Source organism: Equus przewalskii, chromosome 2, assembly GCF_037783145.1.
Source record: "Equus przewalskii isolate Varuska chromosome 2, EquPr2, whole genome shotgun sequence".
NCBI classification, from domain to species: domain Eukaryota; kingdom Metazoa; phylum Chordata; class Mammalia; order Perissodactyla; family Equidae; genus Equus; species Equus przewalskii.
This window is the reverse complement of record NC_091832.1, coordinates 52695861-52720739: the sequence shown is the minus strand read 5'-3', so window position 1 is coordinate 52720739 and position 24879 is coordinate 52695861. Positions and strand designations below refer to the sequence as shown.

At 51.6% G+C, this 24879-nt stretch overlaps 1 protein-coding gene across 1 annotated transcript; it reads left to right on the top strand.

Moving 5' to 3' along the window:
- Nucleotides 1-1428: 1428 nt before the first annotated feature.
- On the top strand, nucleotides 1429-7661 carry NKX2-6 (NK2 homeobox 6). The gene is made up of 2 exons (XM_008519813.2): nucleotides 1429-2747; nucleotides 5484-7661. The coding sequence occupies exons 1-2, from the start codon at nucleotides 2474-2476 to the stop codon at nucleotides 6080-6082; spliced, it is 873 nt and encodes a 290-aa protein (XP_008518035.1). The 5' UTR covers nucleotides 1429-2473; the 3' UTR covers nucleotides 6083-7661.
- Nucleotides 7662-24879: the final 17218 nt, after the last annotated feature.

The following is a 24879-nucleotide window of genomic DNA, read 5'->3' as shown; positions in this document are numbered from 1 at the left end:
TGGCACCTGAGCTAACATCTGTTGCCAATCTTCTGTTTTTTCTTCTTCTCCCCAAAGCACCCCCCATGTAGTTATATATTCTAGTTGTGAGTGCCTCTGGTTGTGGCATGTGGGACACTGCCTCAGCATGGCCTGATGAGCGGTGCCATGTCCACGCCCAGGATCCGAACCCGGGAAACTCGGGGCCACGAAGCGAGCGGGCGAACTTAACCAGTCAGCCACGGGCTGGCCCAACTCATTAATGTTTATCCTACGTATTTATCCTGAGCAAGTAACCCAAAATGTCGACAGGGATGAAAACACAAAGATGTTCTCTGAAGCCCTATTTTCAGTGACCAAAAAAATTAGATATAGTCATCTAAAAGTATAAACACAGTCTATTATGGTCCATTCATAACGTGGACTATTATATTGCCATTTCGAAATAGTATATTTGTAAAAACTCTCTAATGAAGTGGTGGACATGCTTATGATGTAAATTTTAAATATGCAAACGTGCATATACCCTCTGAGCTCATACACGCAAAAATATGAGAGAAGGAAGTGCGCTAAAATGTTATCTCTGGATGGATCTTGTTTTCTTTTCAACTTTTCCTCATTTTCCATTTTTTCCAAAGTGTGCATGGTTTTATACTCAGAAAAAAATAAAATAAAAGCTAGATAAATGTATGGGTCATTGCAAGATTTCCACATCTCTGAGGACAAAGTGACGTCTCTTTCAGGAAAAAAATGGGGGAGGTACTGTTTTGGCAAAACGAGAGTGCCCCCATGCTCTGCCATCGACGACCTGGCCCATCCGCTGAGTGGCTTAACCTCTCTGATCGCTAAGCTTCACTTAAAAAAAAAACAAGAAACTGGAAACACTCTGGGTATAGCTTTGATGTAAAAAGTGAATGATACAATGTATAAGAAATTATTACTTGGCTGCACCATCAAATTCATCAAAAACTTGCATGAATTTTTGTGAGAAGTTTTGCACCCACTAGCCTGGAGAGAAGAGTTTCAGTTTATCTGGATTTCAGAAAATAACGCCCAGTTTTTGCAATACTGAATTCGCCTAATAAGGTTTAAGAAACGTTTGATCTGAAATCCCAGAAAGAACTCTAGTGAGATCCCATTTTGATTAAAATATATTTGTAAACTCCTTAGATTTCTGTTGTGTTGAGACTGCTGACTCGAATCATGTTTTCTTGAACCAGGTAGGTGGGGAACAGCAGTGGATATTCGTTGATGGTTTCATACGCATTATCTCCCTTAATTCTCACAACCATCCCATGATGGGCGTCGTCTTATCTTCATTTTACGAAGTCTAAACTTTGAGAGGCAAATACTTGGCCCAAAGCCCACAGTTGGCTGCTGCGGAGCCAGGGCTGGGCCTGCTGACTCCACCTCCACCTCCGTCACCACTGCACCACGCGGTACCGCTGTGTCCGCGGAGCGTTTCCGGGGATCTAGTGCCCGTCACAACTTGCAGTCCCTTCGGGGGGCGCGGCGTTCACACACGCACGCTCGCTCAGGACAATCAACTTTAGGGAGGCTAAAGAGGAGGAGAGAAGGAACTTGGGAATAGCAGGGCAAGGTGAGCCCCGTCTGGCACCTCCACGTGGCCGGGTCTATGGTCTTCCCCCCTCCCCACCTACTCGCGGCGGGGGCTGCTAAGAGCGCGGGGCGGGGGGAATATAGCTCCCAAGCGTTTTCTTCGCTCCCGGAGCTCAGACGCTCCTCCTGAGAAGTGGCAGATCCGGACACCCCAGACCTGGACTCGGCTCAACGCTAGACATTTCCACCTCAGTCTAGGTAGGCCATGGCGGGTCAAGACTCGCTCCTCGGCTGTCCAGCCTCTGCTCCCTGGAAGGAGCTCCCCACCCCTGGCCCCGCCCTGAACCCACTAAGACCCCCGCGTGCACCTCCAATTCTGCGGGTGCCTAGCCGTCCCCACCTGAGTTTCCCTCTGCCGCGAGAGCGGAGAGTCGAGCTACGACCCGGCCGGCTGGACCGGCTCAGGTTGCAGAGCAAGGGTTCCACCCCCCATCCCCGTACTTCCACCAGGAGAGTCCCTGCGGACCCTGGGTTGACTTCGGAAGCTCCCGCTTGTACCGTATTTACCGAGATACAAGCCGCGCGCAGCACCATTTCTCCCGTTTTCCTTGCTTTTGAGAACCATCAATACGAACTAGACCTTTCCAGAAGGTGGCTGGGGGTGGAAGAGGAATTCGAAGGGCGCGGGAAGAAAGCACTTGGGGAGGACAGTGCTGGGTTAGCACGTGGTTTCTGAAGGAACCAATGGGATCGGCGGTCTCCTCACTGGTCACCAGGCCGGCAGGGATGGCCCAGAGGAAAGCGCAGTTCGGGAGGCTGGGCGTCTCTCCCAGAGCTTGGCGCTGCGGTGCCTGCAGCAACAAGACAAGAAGCTCAGGGCGCTGCGCTTCCCCGGGACTGCGGACGCCCCCGCCCCGCCTCCTCCTCCTTCGGGATGCTGCTGAGCCCTGTCACCTCCACCCCATTCTTGGTCAATGACATCCTGAGGCTGGAACGCGAGCAGATTGGCCCCGAGGCCTTGCAACTCCCGAGGGCACGGAGGAGCCCGGAAAGCTCTCAGTACCTGCGACTGGTCCCAGAACTCCGAGGTTCGGAGGCTCACAACGCTGGTGGCGGCGACGGCGACAGAAGGCAGGAGGGGTCGGAGCCTCCTGGGGGTCCCTGTGAGATGGTCACGGAGATGGACGCGGAACCCGTAGAGGAGCCACGTGAGTATGCGCTCTGGTCTTGCCCCTACAGGGAAATCGTGAGGGGGGATGGGTCATTACCAATTGGCTTGTGGGGGGACACGCACTCCTGCTCTTCCTGGCTCCAAGGACCTGTCCCCATTTTCCTCATTTGAAGAGTCCAAAGACAGGTCTCTCAGCCCCCTCTGCCGTCCCCTCCAGACACCCAGCGTGCTTCACACAGCCCTAACGAAAATAAGGTCCTGAATCTTAGGGATTCACTATTTCCGCAGCCTGTCCTCTGATTCCCACGAACCATCAGCCCCACTTAAAGCCACAGTTGCCCGAAAGTCCAGCTTCTCTTTCTTACAGCAAAACCCTCTATAGCATCTTAGCTTTGCAACATCACCGCCAGCCTTCCCGGCCCCGTCTCCGAATCTCTCTACCCTACACCGTCTGCCAGAAGCGTAGCCATCCAAGCAGCGGGGCGCTTTGGGAGTGGAAACGCCATCGGCTCTGGGGTCACTCCCAGGACGCCTTTTCTTGGGGTTTGCTGAGTGGCCCAGCCAGCCCAGTCACTCGTCTGCCCGGGTTCCTCGCCCTGAAAATGAGAGGTGGCACCAGACCGGGTGGCGGCGGAGTCCCTCGGAGTCTGGGAGGTTTCAGCTGCTCTGGGAGACGACTCCGGCCGAGTTTCGGCGCCTGGTCTCCTAAGGCGCCACCTCGTTCCCCGGCCCCCGTGTCCAGCGGCGGGAAGGGAAGGGACCGGCGGGGAGTGTTGCGTTGGTGGCGCGACTCCGCAAGAGAGGCGCGACGTTCTGAGAGATGAAGAAGCCGCTCTTTCTCTTGCTGAACCTCTGCGTCTCGGTCCGCGGCTGCCATGCGGGTCTGGGGGCCCGCGAGGCGCCTGCAGTCGTCGGCCTCCTCTGCCAGGCTGTGCTATGGCCCCTCCATTCAAGGCGCAAACTGACTAACTAGTTCGGAGTTATTCACGACTTGGGCAGGCTGGTTATTACCGACTCCAGAAGTCTGGAGAGCACTGAATTTTCGATGTTCTCAAAGAAGCCGGTGGGTTTTCTGCAGCGTCCTCTAAACACTGAGCTCCCTGGGCGCTGCTTAGCCCTCTGGGCGCTCGCTCCAGCTCTGCTGAGAAAGGGTCGCGCTCCTGGGAGCACCGCCGTCCTCGCAGCGAAGGCACCTGCAGCGCGTTCCTCCACCGCTGGGGACCCCGGGCGGCGACACTTCCGCAGCTGCCCTGGACGCCGAGAAGGGGCCCGCGCCGGCTACGGCTCCGGGAACCAAGCCCAGGGCCTCGGCAGCGACTGCGTGGAGAAGTGACCTCCCCGGTGGCCTCCGCGCCCCTCACCTGTCCCCAGCCGACCCACCTTGCTTTCAGGGCCGCAGGGCGAGAGGGGCTCGGCTTGCGCGCAGGAGGGCGCGGGGTGCCTGGGCCGCGGCCCTCGGCCTGCGTGGTGACCTCCAAGCGAGGGCCTGCTTGTTCCACAGAGTCGCTGAAGGTCATTTGTTACTTTTCGATTTCCTAAGAAAAATCCTCAGTATTTTTCTTCGCGAGGAGAGGTGTCCTCAGTTTCTCTGTGCACAGGCTTCTCTGAAGGAAGTCTTTATTTCCTCAAACTTTAAACACCAAACGGCCCCATCCCCCCTCCCCCCAGGAGATTGTGCCAGCAGGTTGAGGATTTGGAGTCGGGTTCCAACCCTCATGGGCTCTAACTAGGCGTGTCCGGCTCCACCTTTCCACGAGCTTGAATCCACTCCACGTTCCTGGTTTTCTCCTGGGGTGAGTTTCCGTGAAAGCTCAGCCTTTCCTCTCTGCCCAGCCTTGGGTAAAAGCCGAGCTTAGCCAAGACAGGAGAGCGGCGGGAAGAGGGAAGGACGGGCTGCATCTCGGCGGGCTGCGGGCACAGCCTCCTCGGGGCCTCGGCGAGGACTCTGTCCCGGGGAAGAGAAGTCTGGGGAAGCCGACGCCACCCACTTGCCAGGGACACCCCAAAAGAGAAAGAGGCCGCTTTTCAAAAAGCCAAATGTGGATCTCAACTTCATATATTCCTCAAAGAGAACCTCAGTTCCGGGCTAAGAGTCACAAAATATTTCGTTTTATTTTATTTTGTTAACTCGGATTGCAGAGCACTGGGTCCAACAAAGTCCTCTCCTGGGTCCCTGGTGCCAGTGGAGCACTTCACGACCAAAAGGACAAGGGTGTGTGCAAAGGTGGGGTGAAGGTGGGAGACACGGAGACTCTTGTCCTTGGGCTAGGAGCCAAGGACCCCGCGATGCGCGCGGCACCACGACGGATAAGCAGGCGGACAGGAGCCTCCTCCGGCATGCATGTCCCCGAGTTTCGGCGCCCTCTCGGCCCCGCTCCCCCCCTTCTCGAAGAAAAGCTTCGCCAAACTCGCCCACCCTTTAGAACTGAATTCACAGCAAGCCGCCCCCACCCAACCCCCACAGGCACAGGCGTTCTGAGAAGAAAAGGAAGCTGTCTGAGACTCTTCGTCCAGTCTGCCTTTGGGGAAACGGCTGTACACCGGGAACCGTAGAGTGTCACAATTTACATTATGTGCCAGCAGGTAGAAAAGCCACAGAGCTTGGGGAGAGGAACATTCAGACCAGCCCGGGGTGGGGTAAGGCATCAGCAGGGGGAGAAGCGGGCGCGAAGTGAAGGCTACCTGGGGAGAGGGGCGTCCCTTGAAAACAATGTAAGAATCGCTCGGGCGAGCCTTCGGCTGGCGCTGACGACCTTCCTTCCTGTGCTTTTAGAGCCCGGCCTCCGCGGCGGGACCAGGGTGCCAGAGCGCTGCGGAGGCGACGGCGAGCGCAGCGACCGCCGCGAGCAGCCCGGGGCGCGGCAGCGGCGGAGGCCGCGCGTGCTCTTCTCGCAGGCGCAGGTGCTGGCGCTGGAGCGGCGCTTCAAGCAGCAGCGGTACCTGTCGGCGCCCGAGCGCGAGCACCTGGCCGGCGCGCTGCAGCTCACGTCTACGCAGGTCAAGATCTGGTTCCAGAACCGGCGTTACAAGTGCAAGAGGCAGCGCCAGGACAAGTCCCTAGAATTGGCGGGCCACCCCCTAGCGCCGCGCCGGGTGGCGGTGCCCGTGCTGGTGCGGGATGGCAAGCCCTGCCTGGGCCCGGGCGCGCCGACCTTTCCCGGGCCCTACGGCGCAGCCGCGGCGCCCTACTCCTGTTACCGCGGTTACCCGGGCGCTGCTTACGGCGCGGGCTACAGCGGCGGCTACGCGGGCGCGCCCCCGGGCCCCGTGCCGCCCGCATCCCTGGCCAGCGCGGGCTTCGGCGGGGGCAGCCAAAATGCCAGCCCGCAAGGCCACCTGCCCTCCACGCTGCAGGGTGTCAGGGCCTGGTGAGGCGCCTGGGCTCGGATACAGCCTCTAGGGCTAGGCGCTCAGTCGCCGCCCCTCAGCCAACGGGTCGCGGCCAGGATGGTGGGATGGTGGGCCGCCGCCGCGGAGGAAAGAGGCGACCCGACACCCCCCCCCCCCCGCCCCGAGATCCCTGGGACTACGAATTGCCCCCCACGAGCCTTCCCGCTGAAGGCCCTGGGGACGTTCCCCGCCCTCCTCAAGAGACTAAACGCGGGGCCTTCACCTGCCGCCCGCGAAGCAGCTCTGGGAGCCGGGAGGAAAGCCAAGGTGGCCGGAAGTTTCGGGTGTCGGAGCAGGACTGACGCAGGGGACTTTTCGGGCCTCCAACCCAGGGACTGAGGCTCCTTCACTTGTGTGCGGCAGCCCCGGGACACTAAGAGGTTGATTTAGGGGGTGTCCTAGAGGACCTCGGTCCTCCAATTAAAGGCAACAGGTGGGGGAAGAAGGAGAAAAGGAGACGAGTGAGGAAAGGAGGATGAAGAGCCAGGAAGAGGAGGATCTGGGCGGTCAGGAAGAGGGACTACCTTGGGAGACGCGCCCTCCCGCGGGGTTTATCCTGTTCCCTCCCTGCCGCCGCCAAAGGCTGCGCCCCTGGGGACTCAGTGCTAAGCCGGTGGAGGCCCTTCTCGAGCCTCAACTGCTCCCCGGGAAGAACTCGCTGCCTTCTGGTTCTTCCCTTGCTGTCAGTGCATTTTGTCTCTGGTATACGGCTCAGCATCCTGAGTAAATATGCTAAATATATTTGTGTGTGTTTGTATGCGTATGGGCCATTAGAATCTGTCCAGCTCTCCGTCACCTCTAAACAACGTCGAATTAAAGGAATAAGGAAATCCAGAAGTTCTGAGTCCCCAGTATACACGGAATTCTCTAGGGAGACAAGACCTAGTCGGCCCTGGAGACAGGTGCCCTGATTTCTCTTCTCACACCCCCTCTCCCTCCGCAGGTTTTCTTTCAGAACATAAGGTTCCTAAATTCCCCATCAGGAAAGGAGGCCCCTCGTGGCTGTAAGTCCTAACATGATGGGTAGGAAGCCTGAACTTTCCAGGAAATTATGAGTCCCTTCCCCAAATACATCTGAAGTCGTGCAAACTGAAGACTGAAAACAAACTCATTTTCTTAATGGGAATATACAATCAAAGAAAACATTTGTCTTTGGTGGGCACCACTAGGAAAATCAGGTTCTTTTTTTTCCCTGGATAGCATTTTTAGACAATAGAAAACTCTGGTCCTTCATCCCTTCAACCACTAACTTCTCAAAAGTTAAATTCTATTATTTAATAAATTCTAATGTTTAATTAAAAGGCATTGGGCCTGCATTTTCTCATTTCTGAATGTGCCTGGTTTTTACTAACGTGGGAAACAGAGGCTGCCTGGTCCTATGTAAAATATTCCTGACTAGTGATTGTTTACATGTCTTCAAGTTTACATGTTTAAGCTAAAAAGAGTAATAGTTCGTGTTTTTCTTACTACTGTTTCCTTACATTTCTCTCCTTTTTTCCTCCATCCCTCTCCTCTTTTATTTCTCTGTCTTCACTGTTAATAAAAGTGCGTTTGGAAACACGCTGCAGTGTCTTCCAGTTACAACAAGTGTTGTGCCCCTGCTGTTAAAAGGAGCAGTATGTGCGCTTTAAATTCAGAAATCTCAGTAAATATTCTTTGGTCAATTAAGCCAAGATAAAAAAACTATAGATTACAGTTAACATCTCCATCCTGAGAAAATTGTCACTCAGGGCTCTCATTCTTCTTTCACTTCGGGGGTTCTCTTACAGGAGGACAAGGTACCTGTGGACACTGGCCTTAGAGTCAGGACGGCTGAGTGTAAGTTCGATGCTGCCCCTGGGTAACCAACTGTCTGGCCCTCAGTTGTTAAGTGAGTTGTATTAAATTTTTCCAAGATCAGATTCTAAAATACTATATATTGACTTTTTAAAATCCTTTGTTGCTGTCCTTTGGGTAAAGTCCTTACCCTAGAGATGGAGGTCACCCTCGTGTGGCTCTAGCAAAGCACTTGGCACAGGGCAGGAAATTGTAAATGTCACTGCCTTCACCCTCCCATCCTCTTCCAGCACAGAAAAGTAACCCGGAAGCAGTTACCAGACGAGTGCTGTTCTGAATAGGCCTTGCCTCCTGCTTTGTACCACATGGCAAAGCACAGGAAGGAGATGGATGCTGTGGTCCAGGCCGTGAGTGAAGGGACAGAGGCTTAGTTCACTCATCAGCAACTCGGTTGTCAATGAACTTTTCTGGTAGGGATACAAGAGAAAATAAGATTTTTCTGCTGCCCTTAGGGAACTTATTATCTAATTGGATTCCAGAGACTAACAGGAGAAAGGTATCTAAAAATGCAAGGTGGTATATGCCGTGGGTCAGACAGGGCAGACAATAAGCTCTCTAGAAAGAAAGAAAACCCGGTGTGAGCTGGGGTGCTTAGAGAAGGTGCTTAGAGAAGGTGGATTAAGCCTGGTGATTAGGGTGGGAATGACACCGTTTACTGCGAGAGGTTCCGGGAAATGTCTAGGACTTAGGGAAGGAGGAGACTAAATGGGCACATGCCGAAGGCAGAGTCATTTTCTGTAGTAATTCGAGACACAGTTCAAGGCTGGCTCCCGGGAATCTGTAGACTGCATTCAGTTGGCTGGAGGGGTGTGCGAGGCCAGAGCGGGTGTTGATTTCATATACACCCAGGATCCTTTAGGCATTCTATGACCTGCAGCATTTTCTGTTTTGCTCTCCAGACTGCTGTGGCATCCATATTTGCTGGTCTAAACAAAACTAAACAAAAACCTATAACAAAACCTTGTCCGTGTGCAATCTATGTAGCTTTTTCTTCAGTTGAGAGCATAGAAATTTGAGATTCACAGGACACCATCAATTTCTTTCCAAAAGGAAAGGAGGGCGAAGAAAACTCTCTCCTTCCAGATCTCCTGCTTTCTGCCTGTCAGGATCACTTTAAATTGTGTCCCTTTCCCAGCTCATCAAGCCCGCCCCCAGCTGCCCATCTTCTGTCCTGTAATCTCTCCTTTGCACTGAAAGCTGCCCCTTTGTGTGTGTGTCTCACCCACCACGGCTTCTCCAAGGCGCGGCTTTCACCGGGGAGCCGCTCTGTAAGCAATCAGCCTCTTATCTGCATCCTTCAGTCCCGTCACTCCAGTCACCTCTTAATGTTCACAAGTTCCCCAAATGGGAAGTAATTGACCTCTAAACAAAACAAAAAAGCTCTCAGAGAGATAGCAGAGGTTCTTTTGCTGACTGTCCCAGGGCTAGGGGTCTCACCTAGGCCAGGTGGAAAAGTCAATAAAATTGCAGACTTCCTGGCTCCCTGCCCTTCCTCCCCCTCCTGGCCCCTGCAAGCGGCTTCATCGATACCATCTGCAACTCAGATGCAGCACAAGTCCAGCTCCAGATTTCAGAGTTCCCGGAGATTCCTGGCATTTATTTGTTGTGATTTTATCATTATGATGATGTAGGTTTTGGGGGACAGATTTAAATCTTTGTAAAATTCCATTTGAAAAGTGTTTACAATCCTGAGTTTATACCAGCTCTTTATTGTATCAGCCCACTAACTCACCTTTTTTCTTTTTTGCAAAACAAGGAACTCCCAGGTTTAAAAGCTGTGCCCCCGCCTTCCAGTGAAGAGGCTTCCTCAGAGAGGTGGGAGATGGGGGAGGGACACTGAGTGAGGATTTGTTGGACTGCATTCAAGTCCCCATTTGCCTAGGGACACACTGTGTGACCTTGAGCAAGCCTTGTAACCTCTCTTCACCTCAGACTCCTTATTTATAAAATCGAGGAGATAGATCTCTAGGGCTGTCATCCTAATTTTGAGCGGCTCCCTGTTGATTTTAGGTGCCTTTATTTTTTTTAATTGTAGGATAGATCATATATCCAGAAGATTACATAAAACATGTATGTACAGTTTAAAGAATAATTGTAACATGAACACAGATGTAATGCCCTTTCAAGGCAAGAAACGGGGGGTGCCAGTTCCCCAACTGTCCTTCTCCCCACCCCCACCCCCCCCACACACCCCCCCCCCCCCCCCACAATGCAAGCCATTCCCTCCTTCCTTCCCCGGAGGAGACACCAGCTATTCTGACTTTTGTGAGAATAATTTAAAGGCTTCTCTCTCTAGATTTACCCATATGGACACATCCCCCAGCAATATGGTTTAATTTTGCCTGATTGTGAACGTTACATGAATAGAACCATACCGCATGTGTTCTGTTGTGACTTGCTTCTTTTATTCAGCTTGATGACCAAAAGATCTCTCCATGCTGTGGTGTGTAGCTTTAGTTTGCTGGGTTTTCATTGCTACATGGTATCCTATTGCATGCCTGCCTCTCCATGTGTGTACTTACTGCAAATGCGGGTACTTTCCAGCTGAGGACTATAGCAAAGAATGCCTCTGTGGTCCCTTTCCCACAGGTACAGCTGTGTTCCCTAGCGAGAGTTTGTCCTGCCTCTAGGAACTGTTATACCTTGCAGGCAAGGACCTGTTCTCTGACAGATTTCTATTTATATAACAAATAACAGTCTCACAGGGGTATATCCTTTTAGCTCTGTATCATTTGATTCTGTACTCACCACCTCTGTCTGAGGCAGAGTATACTACTGGTCCCATTCACAGAGAAAGAGTCTGAGGGCCAGGTGGGTGACAGCCACACTGTGAATTAGTGACAGGACTGGGAGTAGACCCCTGGACCCTGTGTCCTTTGGCCCTGGGTCACCTCCACTGAGCACTCAACAGAGAGTTCAGGTCCTTACACAAATCAGGCGACCAGTGAGTGACACTGTTTTCTCTATGTCCTGAGGGAAAATGCACAAGAGGGTTGGGAGCCTTTTTGGAAGAGGGGGTAAATATGAAGCAAGATGCCAGAGAGGGTGGGAGGGGGGTGGGAGAGAGCGAGCTGCATCTTCAGATACCTGTGGGCAAACGGAATATTAAAGACTTGGTGTTTGCATCCCCCTTGCCCATTTTTGTCCACACTTTCCTCCGCACTTTGGACCCCTGGAGATGCTGCTCCATGCTGTTAGATGGTCGCTCTTGAGGGTGGGAGAACTCAGCCCTGAGCTGTTTCCCCTCCTCGGTTCCACCTCCCCCACTCGGAGCAGAGAGCTTCGTGGGAAGTCGCTCTGCTTCTTCCCTGACTCTGTTTAGACTCCAGCACGTCCCCCCGCCCTCACCCCAAGAGAAGGATGTGGTCTTAGTGACACAGTCCAGATTCCACTGTAAGAAAAGCAAAGATATGCCCAGCAGCCGCGGCCACAAGCCTCAGAGCTCTTTCTCACTTAGCCCCTATGGGGCCGTCCTCATAAGCTGGTCTCAGTCAAACCCCACTTCCTTCCCATCCACGCCTCAACGATTCCTGCTTCCTCCTGTCACCAGCCCGGCTTAATTGCCTGAAACCCTAAGGCCCAGGAAATTGGAATCCAAAGTTAGGACTTCAGTGGGCCAAAGGTGAACCTTTCCTTTGATGGCTCCTGTCTCCAGTCCTACTCTTGTCCCCCTGGTGCCTCCCCTGGACATTCCCCATGGGTCAGGTCCCCCCATAGCTGCTCCCGGAGCCTCTTGGACTTCCCCATCACAATGCATTTACTCTCAGTGTCTGCTGTCCCTCGGAAACAATCAGCCTCATGTCTGTCTCAGACCCCAGTGTATTTCCAACACACCCTGTGCCCTCATGGAGTAGGGGCTAATGTCATTTGATGATTGATCAAATGAGTGAATGGCTGCTGCCTGGCTTCCTTGCATGGCCCCACAAAGTCTGCATTAAAGGCCCAGGCTCCCACCTGCCTTCTTGGTCATCAGAATTCTCTGGAAGAAAGTCTTCCTATGTGTAGATAGGGATCTGGCTCCCAGCTGGGGTCATCTGAGCCCTGATAACAGGGACCCTAAGAATTTCTGTCAACCAGGGCTTATGGCATTGATGAAAAAAGAATTCCTCTGTTTATCCTTCCAGTCACTCTCCTGTAGGCCAACTTAACTTTAATTAGCAAGTATTAAGGAGTATTAGGTTGAGCATTGTTGAGGAATATAAAACCAGTATCATTAAGAAAATATTTACAGGATCAGAGAGACACAAGGATGCCTAAGACAGAATCCTTGTCTTCAAGAAGGTTATAAAACAGCAGGTAAGAGAAGCACCTGTAAGCCAAATATGCTCCAGGACAAACTAGAAACAGTGCATTGTAAACATATGAATCATTCATTCAGTTAACACCTACTCTTATGGTTCCCACCCAGAAGATGCTTATAACGGGGAGACGTGTGGCAGAGACTTCTAGCGATCATCCAATATCTGTTTCCCCCTTTCTTCTTTAAGAATGGAGTCCCATGGTTTTAGTTAAACACACAGCCTTGCAGCTAAAGATTATATTTCCCAGACTCCTTTGCAACTAGAGGTGGCCAAGTAACTAAGTTCTGGCTCCAGGGATGTAAGCAGAAGTGATGTGTGCAACTTCCAGGACATAGCCTTAAATGGAAGGGACCTTCCCTCCACTTCCCTTCTCTTCCTGCTGCTGGGTGGGATACAGATGAAATGGTAGGACTAGTGGCAGCTTAGATTGTGACAGAGCAACAAGATGGAAGAAGCCTAGGTCCCCAGCACTCTGAAATCACCATATCGGCTTTGCTCTGCTTATACTCTGACTATTATATGAGAGGAAAAAAACGTTGTCTTAAGCCACTGTTATTTTGGCCTTCGTTGTGGCACTGAACATGTGTCTCAACTGACGGAGAACACAGGCAGGCGATTAGAAGACTGGCTGATGCAAGCAGAATAGACGTTTAGAGGAGAAATAAATCAAGCCAAGGTAATCTGGGAAGCCGCCATCAAAGAGAAGGAGCTTGAGACAAGCCTCTTGGAAGGGTGAATAAATGTGGATGGGTGGAAGGGGAAGATGGGGCATCTGCAGAGAGGGATGTAGAGAGGAACATATTGCATAAAGCACATGCGAACCGAGAACTCTGTATGAGGCGGCACTGAAGACAGCAGTCTGGATGGGTCCACGGTCAGGATGGCCAACCTGTCTGCCCTCTCCCCAGCTGATGTCATCTACTCTGAAAGCTTCCATACTATTTCCACGCAAGTAACTCCCAAATCCCACACCTACAGCTCCAGCTCAACCCTATACCCCGAATTCCGGATCTGAATTGCCCATTACTTCTTGGACATCTCCCTTTGAATATTTCCCAGACACCTCAATCAATAACTGCGCCCATCTCTCTCCACCTCCCTCCTGCCAAACCCACTCCACTGTCTGTATTCCCTCTCGTGTGCACGCTGCTCCATCTGCCTGAGACCCAGGCTGACACTCATTGTCGTGTGTCCCTCTCTCCTCTCCCCTTCCTGCCCTGTTTCAGGTTCCCACCACTACTGTCTAAGTTCAGGTCATCATCTCTCACTTGACCACGTGCAATTTTAATTGTCTTCTAACTTGTCTCGGTGCCTCCACTCCCTTCTCTCCAGGCCATCTCTCATGCTGCTATAGGACTTTTTAAACACATACTGTAGATTCTTTGATGAAAACTGTTTCAAGCACAGTCTACGTTATTTAACTGGACACAGGAGAGCCTCCGGAATTTGACTCTCACCTCCATTTCCAGCCTCATTTCCAGCCGGGCTCTCCCACATGCTTCCTGTCACGGTCGGTCACCTGCTATGGCTTTCCCAGACACAGTAGGCATGGCTCCCTTTTCAGTCTCTGAGGCTCAGCTCTGAGCCACCTCCTGGAGGAAGTCCTCCCTGAGGTATGGGGTCGGGGTCTCTGGCCAGGACTGTCTGGGCGCTCACAGCTCATGGTTTACCCCTTTGTAGCACATTTTTCCCTCATAGATTGTAGTGGTTGTTTCTTTAATTGCCCCCCGATAAGAGTCTGAGCCTCTTGCTTAAAGAAATCAATTTTAGCCAATTTTCCTTATTTTATAAATTTTTATTGACGTATAACATATATAGATGAAAGTGCGTGAATACCACACATGCACCTAAATTAAATTTCACAAAGCGAATTTCCCATGTAATCAGCACCCAGATCATGAAGTAGAATATTAGCATCCCCTCTGAAGCTCTCTTATACCCCCTTGCTGTCACCCACTCCAAAGGAAACTGCTAGCTTGACTTCTAACACATTGATTAATTTTGCCTGCCGGTGAACTTATCTAAACAGAATCCTATGGTGTGCATTCTTTTGTCTGGTTTCCTTCACTCAACATTACGTTCGTGAGATGCATTCATGTTGCAGTGGGTAGTTGCAGCGTGTTCATTCCCATTGCTGTTCATTTATCCATGTATGGATATGCCACAATGAATTTATCTAATCTACCGTGGATGGGCTTCTGGGCTGTTTCCAATTTGGGGCTATTGTAACTAGTGCTGCCATGAACATTCTTGCACTTGTCTTTTGGTGACGATATGAGCACATTTCTGTTAGATATGTGCTGGATGTGGAAATTCTGGATCATGAGGTGTGCATATGGCCAGGTTTAGTAGATCCTACTATTTATCCCAAGTAGTTGTGTTAGGGGCTTGCCCGGTGGTATAGTTGTTAAGTGTGCTCTGCTTCGGCAGCCCAGGGTTCGCAAGTTCAGATCCTTGGCGAGGACCTACACACCACTCATCAAGCCGTGCTGTGGCGGCAACCCACATGCAAAATAGAGGAAGATTGGCACAAATGTTAGCTCAAGGCTAATCTTCTTCACACACACACACACAAAAAAAACCCCCAAAAAACCCCAAAGTAGTGTTAATTTACATTCCCACTAGGAGTGTTCGAAAACTCTGGTTCCTGCATCTTCTCACACCCCTTGTCAGTTTTCCTTTTACCTCTCACTTCTTCCACTTCCTTGTCCAGAACATGGCAATACAGGTAGGCAAGGAGCACTCTGAGGGTATTTGTGTAAGGGTGTAGTTGAGTGGAAGCATGGAGGAGCTGGGGGGACAAGTTCGAAGAGGTGCCTTGTCAGGGGCGAGAAAAGTAATGAATGTTTATTAAGCTTGAGTGCTCGGCGCTCGACAGGCATTACATCATTCAATCACCATAGTCACTCCCTAAATTCCAGGGTCCAAGGAGTCCAGTAAGCTCCCAAATTAGGAAACTGGGGCTCAGAGTGATTAAGAAACTTATCCAAAATCACTACTACTAGAGACAGCAGGAGAAGTTGGGCCTCCAATTTCCTTTCCTTTCCATGATATTCTGCTGCCGTTTTGTGCACATCACAGGCTGCTGCACTTGGCTGTTACTGAGCTACCTGAACGTGCAGCCATGGCTGCCAGCACCTGAGCACCCAACCTATGCCCTCACACTGATGCTGGTGTCCTTCTGCTCCTGATCTTTCCATCCCAACCTTAGAGAGAGTCCAGAGGGAAAAGGTCCGTCCTAACCAGCACCTGCAGATGTTTGAGATGTCAGAGATCACAGAGATTCCACGGGCCCTGCTCTCCACCCAGGGACACTGCATTCACAGTCAGGCCTGTAAGCACGTTACATACAAGCGTTACACATAACCCAAGAACATTTGTGTTGGAGATGCTAGCACCAATGCAGTAACCCGCAGCCATTGCTGGCAGAACTTAAACTGCCCACCAGGGGACACCATTGCCTCCAGTTTCCCATTATGGGAAAAAGGGAATTCCCCAAATTCCTTAGGCCTCCACTCAAAGCCTTTGCTTTTGGCTTTGAGCAATGTTTCAGATTTCTTTTTCAGGTCAAGCCTTTGCCTTCCTGTTTGAATATTGACAGTTGACAGTGGACAGAAGGAGACAGTGAATCAATGGATAAAGGACATCACAGACACCAGCTGTTCACAAGGGTTTCAGTGTGACAGATATTAGTGAAAACACTAGTGGTGCTGGTGGCTGTGAGACATGTGGATGGAGTGCTTTGCAGTGCACAAATGTCCTCCATAAATGCTATCTTTCTCAATCACCAGATTTGTTGGTACCATCAAGGTCCGCCTCCTAGCGACCCTGCAGACAGCAGAGCAGAGCCCTGCCAGGTCCTTTTGCATCATCCTCTCACCTTCCGGCGCTGTATCAGACGATGCCCCACTGCTAGTCATAGGGTTTTTGTGGCCAAATTTTTTCAGAAGTGGGCGGCCAGTCCTTCTTCCTAGACTGTCCTAGTCTGGAAGCTCCTCTGAAACCTGTCCACCATGGGTGACACTGCTGGTATTTGAAATCCAATGACATAGCTTTCAGCATCACAGCAACAATGCAGCCACCACAATATGACAACTGACAGAAGGGTGATGTGGTTCCCTGACCAGGAAATGAGCCCAGGGCTGCAGTGGTGAGAGTGCTGGATCTTAACCACTACACCAGCAGGCTGGCCAATCGCCATACGTGAAAGTATTATTCTCACACAGCTGAAGAAACCAGGGAAGTCAGGGACTTATTCAAGGTCACACAGCTTGTAGGTTAGGGTCTGAATATAAACCCACTGATCCTGTTTATGAATCCTCTGTCCTGGTTTGAATGTGTGTATCTAAAATGTAACCATCTGGGTTTAGAGTACTAACTCTGAAGGGCTGGTAAAGCCAATACTGCTAGTAGATTAGCCTGCAACCCTACCCTCCTTGTCACTCCTCTCCAGGCTCTTGCTCAAACACCTGAAGGGAATGTGATCTGATTGGCTCCTTCCCATTGAACTGTTCTTGACTCAGGGCAGAGGTTTTTAATCATCCCTGAGTTGAGGACTGCTTTGAGAATCAATGTAATTGAATCTACTGGATTCTGGCTTAGCTCTGCCACTGACCAGCTAGCAACAGAGGGCAAACTACTTCATCCCTCCTGGATTCAACTTCATCTTTGGTAAAATGGAGCTAGTTAAACCAGTAGTTATCTGTGACTCTCTGGGTTGTAAATGACAGGAACTCAACTCATACCAGCATGAGCAAAAAATTCACTGCAATTTCTTGGCCCACATAGCTGCACGGCAGAAAAAATTAAGGGGAAATTGGCTGAAACCAGGGACTCTGAGCTCATCCAGCTTCTCCCTGTCCACTTCTCACCTGTGCTGTCTCTGCAAGGTCAGCTTCATTATCTCAGGCTGCTGGAAACCACGGCCAGGCACACAGCTATTGGCAGCTCAGAATCACATCCTTACAGCTCTGAAAGCAGAGAGGAAATGGCATTCTTCTGCCAGTTCCAGGTTGAAAAGCTAAGCCAGCTCCTCTTCCTCACGGAGTGTAGTGAGCGCCGGCAAGATAAGAAGGCAACTTCAGCTGCCAAATGCCTTCTTCCTGAGGGTTAGCCTGCCCAGGGCAGTTCACTGGCTGTAATCCTCACATGCAGACCTCACTGGTTCTTCATAAGCGTAGGACTTACAGGGGAGGGTGGACTGGTGGTGCAATGTGTTTACACCCTCTCTTCCAAGGCCTCGGCCCAGGGTGTAAGGAAGGTGCCTCCACGTGCCAAACACACCATAAATCTAAAGAAAGTGACCCAGACTGATAGCCCTGGGGTGGGCATCGTTTTGCATCATTTCATTCTGTCTCTGAGGGTGGCATTATCATCTCCGAGACAACCAGTGGAAAACAGAGGCAGTGGAGCCACCCCATGGGAGAAGGCCCACCACCAATGCCACCTTTGTGTTGCACGATCTTTCTTGGAGAAATAGATTTCCTCTCTCATCAGCATCCCTGCAGACTACAGAACTTGCAACCTGCCGTCCTCTCATGGAATTCCACTAATCTGGCCCCTTTAATAGCAGCATCTCTCATCCTAGGGGTGAAGAAATGAAGTAATGCAACTCTCGGGGCCTTCATACTCTTCTATCTGATAGAGTAACATCTTCATGACCTAAAAATAGCCTTACCTACAGAGCAGGGCCAAGCCTCCTAGGTGGGCCAGGCTGTGACGGACCTGTAGGCTTGCTCCCAGGCTGCAAACAGTAGCAATTGGGCTGACACAGAGGGGCTTTAAGAGGAGAAGGATATGGCTGCACCCAGAAGATCGAAACTGTCAGAGCTCGATGCGCATGAACACCGGTGCCCCCTGCCGGCCTCAGCTTGTGCACACACGCACTGTCCCAGGGCAGCTGGAGACAGCCTGGTGCCATCCGCACTGGCTTCCAGGCCTGCAGTGTTCCTCTGCCGATCGCCCTAGCCTTTGTTTTGACCGACCGTGCCTCTGTGGATGAGTCGTTGTTAGGGACCGCACACCAGGACTTTCTTCAGTTCTGGCCCCCAGAAGGCTCTGCTCCTAGGATGCCTGCTCCTCTTTCCCTCAGCAGCTCCTCTCAACTCTGAGCCCCAACTTCAGGACAACTGTGTATCCAGAGGTGGTACATCCAGAACTCATCCAACAATGCTACCTAGGCGGAAACTGACTCCTTTACACACCTTCCTTCTTGCTCTTCAAGCATTATCAGCTTCAAGGTCGGATGATGGAGCTGCTGACAAAGCTTTCCCGGGGTGGGCTGGCGGAAGGCCTGGCCTGCTGCCTCCTCCTTCTGTGCTGATGGGGAACGTGACATGACCCACGGCGGGTTCAGAGACGATGTTGGCCGAAGCCTCCAACGTTGAGCCCTTCCCTCGGTCTGGACACTGCCCCAAGAACTTCTCACACACGACCCCATTCGATCCACAGGACAGGACATTTCTGCACAGCAGCCAGCTGTTATCACTCCCACTTATCAGAGGAGGTAGCTTGGGCCAGGAGAGGCTAAGAACGTGAACCCCAAAAGTGGCAAAACTAGGATTTAAACTTGCCCATCGTGTAGCCACCGTCCCCGCTGTCCCTTTGCAGTGTCTCCTGCACGGGCCCCTCCTCTCGCCTCACTCTCAAGGTCCTGCGTCAGCCTCGGAGCTGGCCTCCTGATTCCCTCCCGGCCATCTGTCGTCATTTCCACCAGTCCTGTCTTTCTAAACCCAAATTTGATGGTATTGCCTCTCTCTGCTCTCAGCCCTCCATAGCCCCCGAGAGGCCTGCTGTGTATAAGTCCTCTGTGAGACAGTCACGGCTGCCACCCTTCCCAGGCAGGCCCTTCCTCCTCCTCTCCACCTGCTCCAATCCTCTCGATGTGTCCAGGCCCCTTTGAAGGCCCACCTCCTCTGTGAAGCCTTCCATCCTGAAGCTGCCAGTCTTTGAGAGAGAGTTAAAGAGGCCCCGTGCCTAGCGTGTGGAGGGAAGGGTTCACCAGCTCCTTGCATCTGCTCAGTGGCTGCCGATTCACCTTTATCTGTCACACATTTGGGGACCATGTAAAATTTCATCTGAAAAGGGTCCTGCTGCTAACATACTAATATATAATTATATATTACAATAATATAGTAGTAATGGCACAATAAACAGCCTCCAGTCCAACCTTCAATTGTACTCATGGGAAATTCCTACAACACTTGCTGTCCACTATTGATCTGACACCCTGTGCAGACATCCCCTGCAAGTTCCATTGTCTTTTCCTGTCTGTCTGTCTCCTCAGCTAGAGTATAAACTCCTTGAGGCCAGCACCAGGTCTTAGCCATGGTTATCTCCAGGGACCAACAAGGTTTAAGAAATATTTATTTATTGTGACTGTTTATTTTCCGCTTAAGCTGTTTCCCTACAGACATAAAACAATGCCGATAGAATTAAAGCCCCACCCAGTCCCCTCATCCTCACTCCTCCCAGAGGTAACCACTCCGTAGGTTAGTGTGAATCACGTCTCTGCACTTTTTTGGCCCCATCTAAATGCATTCTTGTGCTATGGAACCCTCATTTCCTGAGTTTCGGTGGACGATCTGAGACGCATGTGGGCTGAGGCTGCTTTTCCATGTGTACCTTGTTTTCCAGTTGGACTCTAAGCTCCTTGAGGGCAGACGGCTTGTTCTATTGCACACTCCCCCCCCCCCCCCCGCAACACAACACACACAAACCCTCTTCCCAATTTATGCTACCTGCTGAACCCAGGGACACTTCCTACTCATGCCTCGAGGATGTGGCATTGCCTCCTGTGCAGGGACCCTGGCCGGGAGTGACGCCAGCAGAAAGCTGGTTAAACACGCAAGATCCGGGGCCAGCCTGCTTGGTGTGCATCTTGGCTTTGTCACTTATCAGCTGACTGGCTGCAGCAAATTTAGTCAACTTCTCTGTGCCTTGGTTTCTTCTTCTGTAAAGTGGGCTGTAATAGTATCTATTCACAGGGTTGTTGTGAGGACTAAGTGAGTTACTGGAAGAAAAGTATTTGAACAGTACATTTTAAATGTCGGCTACTATTGTTTTTGTTCAAGCCAACGACTTCTGTATCACTGCATTTCACCAGTTTAAAAAGGCCCATTGCATGCGGTCCCCTGCAATGCTAGGCCACCCTAAAACAGCTGGACATAAATGGACCAGCCTCCCCACTCCGCACTAAGCCCTCCCTTGAGCGGGTGGGTGAGTCTGTCCGTCAAGACCAGGTTGTCACCTGGCCTCCTTCCTCTCCCGTTCTAGGATGCCCGATCCCCTGGCCACTCTTTCCACAGCCTTTCTCCTGCTCAGAACTCAGATGACACCTAATGGCTTCTACCCCTATTTGGGGGAGACAGCCATCAAGAATATGTTGGGTGCACCATGCCCATGGGGCCCAGCTTCTCAGGGGCCTTGAGCCAACTCAGCAATGAGAGGCCACACCCCCTTCCCAGCCTTGTCTTTAGGACCCCTGGTCGGGCTGGACTCCTCCTGCCACCCTACGTCCCCGCCCTCCCCACGCATCCTCCCGCTGGGTGCATCCCACCCGGAGGTCTCCGGAGGAGAAGCGTGTCAGGCTTCATCTAACCTGTTGGTTTTTCTGCTTATCAATTGCCTACCTCCTGGCTCTGACAAGGGGATACATGAGCAGGGTTTTTTTAGAGGCCTTAATGTGTCCATTGACATGTCATAGAAATAAAACACCGGCCAGAAGACTTCAGCTGTGACATTTTATTGCTTTTTCAAAAAATATGTGAAATAAATTAAGTTATACCAATTATCTCTGCAGTTTTTAACTGTTTAAGATATTTTATGGTAAAGAGCACATGTTTTAGGAGATAGAAATAGGACTGGCCTGCAAATTGAGAAAGATGGGCTACAGTTCTGACTTGGTCACTGACAAGTCATTTTAGACGAGTCATTTAGACTCCCTGAGCCTCAGTCCCCTCACTTCTAAAATGACGCCTAAGGTCTCTCCGTTCCAATTCTGTGAACTTTCAAATAGGAATGCCATGATACCTCCTGGTCTGGACATCTCCCTCTCTCCAGTATGCACTGTCTCCATGCCTTCCAGATTATTCTCTACCTCCCTCTTTCCTCTCCCCCAGTCCCTGCAGAGGAATGGGAACCTGGAGAAGTGTGTGAATGGGACGAAAGGCTGTGCCGATGCCCAAAGCATTTCAGGCATCAGGGCGCTGCAGGTGGTCTAGAAGAATCTGTCCTTCCTTCCCCACATGCCTAGGTGGCCACTCCCACATGAACCATCAAAACACCAGGATGGCCTCACCTGCCTCACCTCCTATGGGGCAGGACTTGCCTCAGGCCAGGTATGAATCCCCTGGCCCGAGCCACTTCCTTTCTGCTCAGGGGTCTGTGGCTATGTTGTCCTAAATAACTTTCAAGAAAGTGTCTGTCGGAGTAGCCCTGGTCAGTAGTTCCTGAAGAAAGCAGTTTTCTTTGTGAGATAGGCTCTCTGTGTCCCCGGTTCCTGTCTAGGCACAGGGGTCAGTAGAAACCTCTGGAGAGCTGAGCAGAGTCTTGGCCCTCGGCCCCTCACCTCACAGGGATGTGCACCAGCCCATCCCCAGAAACCGGCTCTGCCCCCTTCTCAGACGATCATAGCCCTGGACACCACCATTTGAGGGCACCGTCCGTGATAGCCCACTCAGTTTCATGGGGGCTGCAGGGTGTGGGAGGCAGGCGGTCTCCAATCGCTCTGGCAGCCGGCGGTGTGGGAAGGTCAGAGCCTCGCTCCATAGACAAACAGCCCCAGTGCCTCCCGTGAGCGCTTCTGCTAAGCTGTTAAGCAGACCAGGCATGGAGGGACTGTGGCCACCCAGTGAGACAAGGAAACTTCTGCAGACGCAGCCCCACAGGCCTGGGCTTTCCAGAAACAGGCAGCAATGGAGGGGGCGGGGGAGGCACCGGGGCACCGTTAGCAAAATACTCTTGGGTTCCTATTGCCCAATAAATCTTCCCCAATGGCTTTTCTTGGGTGATAAGCACTGATGAGGGGCATAATGAGGTTGAGTTATTATCTGCCACCTAACTTTTCCAAAACCCTAATCCCCTTTGCTACACAGAAAGGCCTTCAGGGAAAACTGGCATGAACAGACACGGAGTCAGAGGAACAGACCTTTTCAAAGGGTCTCAGGATCAAGGGAGGGAGAGGCCTTTTGGCTGGTATGGGATTTGAAACACAAATGAGATAAAGGTCCTGGGCACACAGGAGGTCTGCGGTCCCTCAGAGAAGAAATGGAGTAGATCCCACGGGGCTATAGTGGCCTCCACTCTCCCTCCTGGAGCTGCTCAGAGACCTCAGTTCCTTGCTACTCAAAGCAGGCAGGGAGGGTCCTTGGACCAGCAGTAGCAGCATCACTTGGGAGCTTGTTAGAAACCAGACTCTTAGGGCCCATCCAGACCTGCTGAAGCAGACCTGCATTTTAACAAGGTCCCCAGGTAACCTGTATGCACCTCAAAGTCTGAGGAGCACAGGTCTAGCCACCCAGGGTACTATCCGCTCCCCCACGGCCCCCAGGCTGGTTTTCCTGGGCTCTGGGCTGGTCTCTCTGCCCTCCTCTTATGCCACATCCCTCAGATCCTGTGGCTCTGCACTCTGCCAACCACCAGTTGGGAAATAAAAGTCTGACTAATTCATGCCATTGTGCAACTGAGGGTAACTCACATGCCACCAGACTCACGTAGCATTTTCATATTTACACATGAAAATAATCTTAACCCAAAAGCCGCATGGAAGAATGAGAATAGAAGAATGGAGCAATATCACTCGGGGGCCATGCCTTTGAACCACTCCAGGGGGCCAGTGCCTGTGATCCAGGCTAACCTTGGGGACAGTAGTTTAATTCATTCCCTTCTCCCTCTTTTCTGTGGTTCTGCCTATCATGCTCCCATGGAAGAAGAGAGAGAAAAGCAAGGAAAGAGGGCAGGCTGAGCAAGGGCTTCTGTGAGAAGCAGTGGGAGACCTGAGGATAAGTGTCTACTGAACGCCTGTGATGTGCTAGCGCCTGGTCTACAGGGGAAGGCGCTGGCTTTGGAGTGGAACAGCCTGGGTTACCTGTGAGGACCCGGGCATGTTACCTTCGGTCTCTGAGCTCCAGTCTTTTTTTTTTAAGATATGCTTTTTTTTGGTGAGGAAGATTGGCCCTGAGCTAACATCTGTTACAAATCTTCCCCCCCGCCTTTTTTTTTCTCCCCAAAGCTCCAGTACATAGTTGTATATCCTAGTGTACATCCTGCTAGTTCTTGTATGTAGGACACCACCACAGCATGGCTTGATGAGCAGTGTGTGGGTCCTCGCCCAGGTTTGGATGAACCGGTAAAGCCCAGGCACTGAAGCAGAGTACACGAACTTAACCACTATGCCAACGGCCCCTCCAGTCTTCTTATCCATAAAAAGTGCTCCCCAGTGGGGTGTAGTGAGGATTAAATGTCTATCATGAGCCAGTCCAGAGTGCGCACTCAATATATATCCATTTTCTGTCCCCTTTCCTGGCGTGGTGCTGGAAAAGGAGAAGCTGAGATACAGCCATGACCTTCAATAAGGCCAACAAATGAAACTGGTAAGCGTAAAAGGATTAAATACTCCAAGGCAATAGGGGATTAGATGCCCAAAGAGCAGCACAGCCATTGGCAGAGGCTGGAGGGGTCTACAAAGTCTTTGGGTGGAAATTGAACCAGTGAAGATAAACAAGAGATCACAAAAGTACACACAGCATGCACAGAGACTTGGAGATAAGACTGGCCATGCGTGGGAACCATGACAGACACAGTCAGTAGAGGCAGGCGAGAACGTCAGGGAGGACGGGAGGGGAGAGGAGGCAGGGAAGCTGAGGCCTGTGTATGGAAGGCCTTGGGAAAGCAGGATGAAGAGTCGGGATATTGCACTTTGATGATGCAGACAGTGTGGTGGAGAAGCACCACCGGACTGGGCCTGAAGCGTGTTCATGCGTTCAACGCACTCTCCTGCCCTTTCCTCCCCAGTTTCATTAAGGACTTCTAGACTCAGCGCTCCTCTTTGTTCAACCCCTTTGCAGTGTGCCTGAGAAAAGCAAATTTGCTTTGGTGTGCAGGTGGGACTAGAACCTAACACTACCGGTAGAAATGAACCATTCCTGGACACTCTCTGTATGCCAGGTTCTGAGGTTCTTCCTTGTGAAGGCCTTATTATTCTTCTCAATAATCCTTGAGGCATGCTGTTTTTGCACCCATTTTGCATGTGGAAACTGAGGCACACTCAGAAAGGTTAGGTAACTTGCCCATGGTTCCAGAGCCAGAGCCTACTCTGTTGGCCACTGTCTCCTTCCAAAAAAAGCACCCCCCACCCCCAGCTGCTCTAGGGCTCAGAGACACACTGAACTCCCTGAGCTGCTCCCAACCATCCTTTCTCCACGTGGGCTGAAAGTCTTCAGCTTCATCGCAGGGAGGACGTGAGGATGGGAACACAAACAGGACCCTTTCTAGGAAGACACAGGGCCTGCATTTTAGTGTTCCTGCTACGTCCAGAAAGACAGTGAAGGGACAAGTCTGCATTCCAACATCACTGAATTTCCGAGAACACTGAGGAAAATCTTCTGCCGCCCCTCCGCCCCACCCCCAGGAGAGCAGACTCAC

Bases quoted from the DNA above. Each gene is read 5' to 3' on its own strand.
- NKX2-6 (XM_008519813.2), top strand. From the start codon at position 2,474: ATGCTGCTGAGCCCTGTCACCTCCACCCCATTCTTGGTCAATGACATC. The intron at 2,748-5,483 runs GTGAGTATGCGC...CTGTGCTTTTAG, and splicing joins GGAACCCGTAGAGGAGCCAC to AGCCCGGCCTCCGCGGCGGG.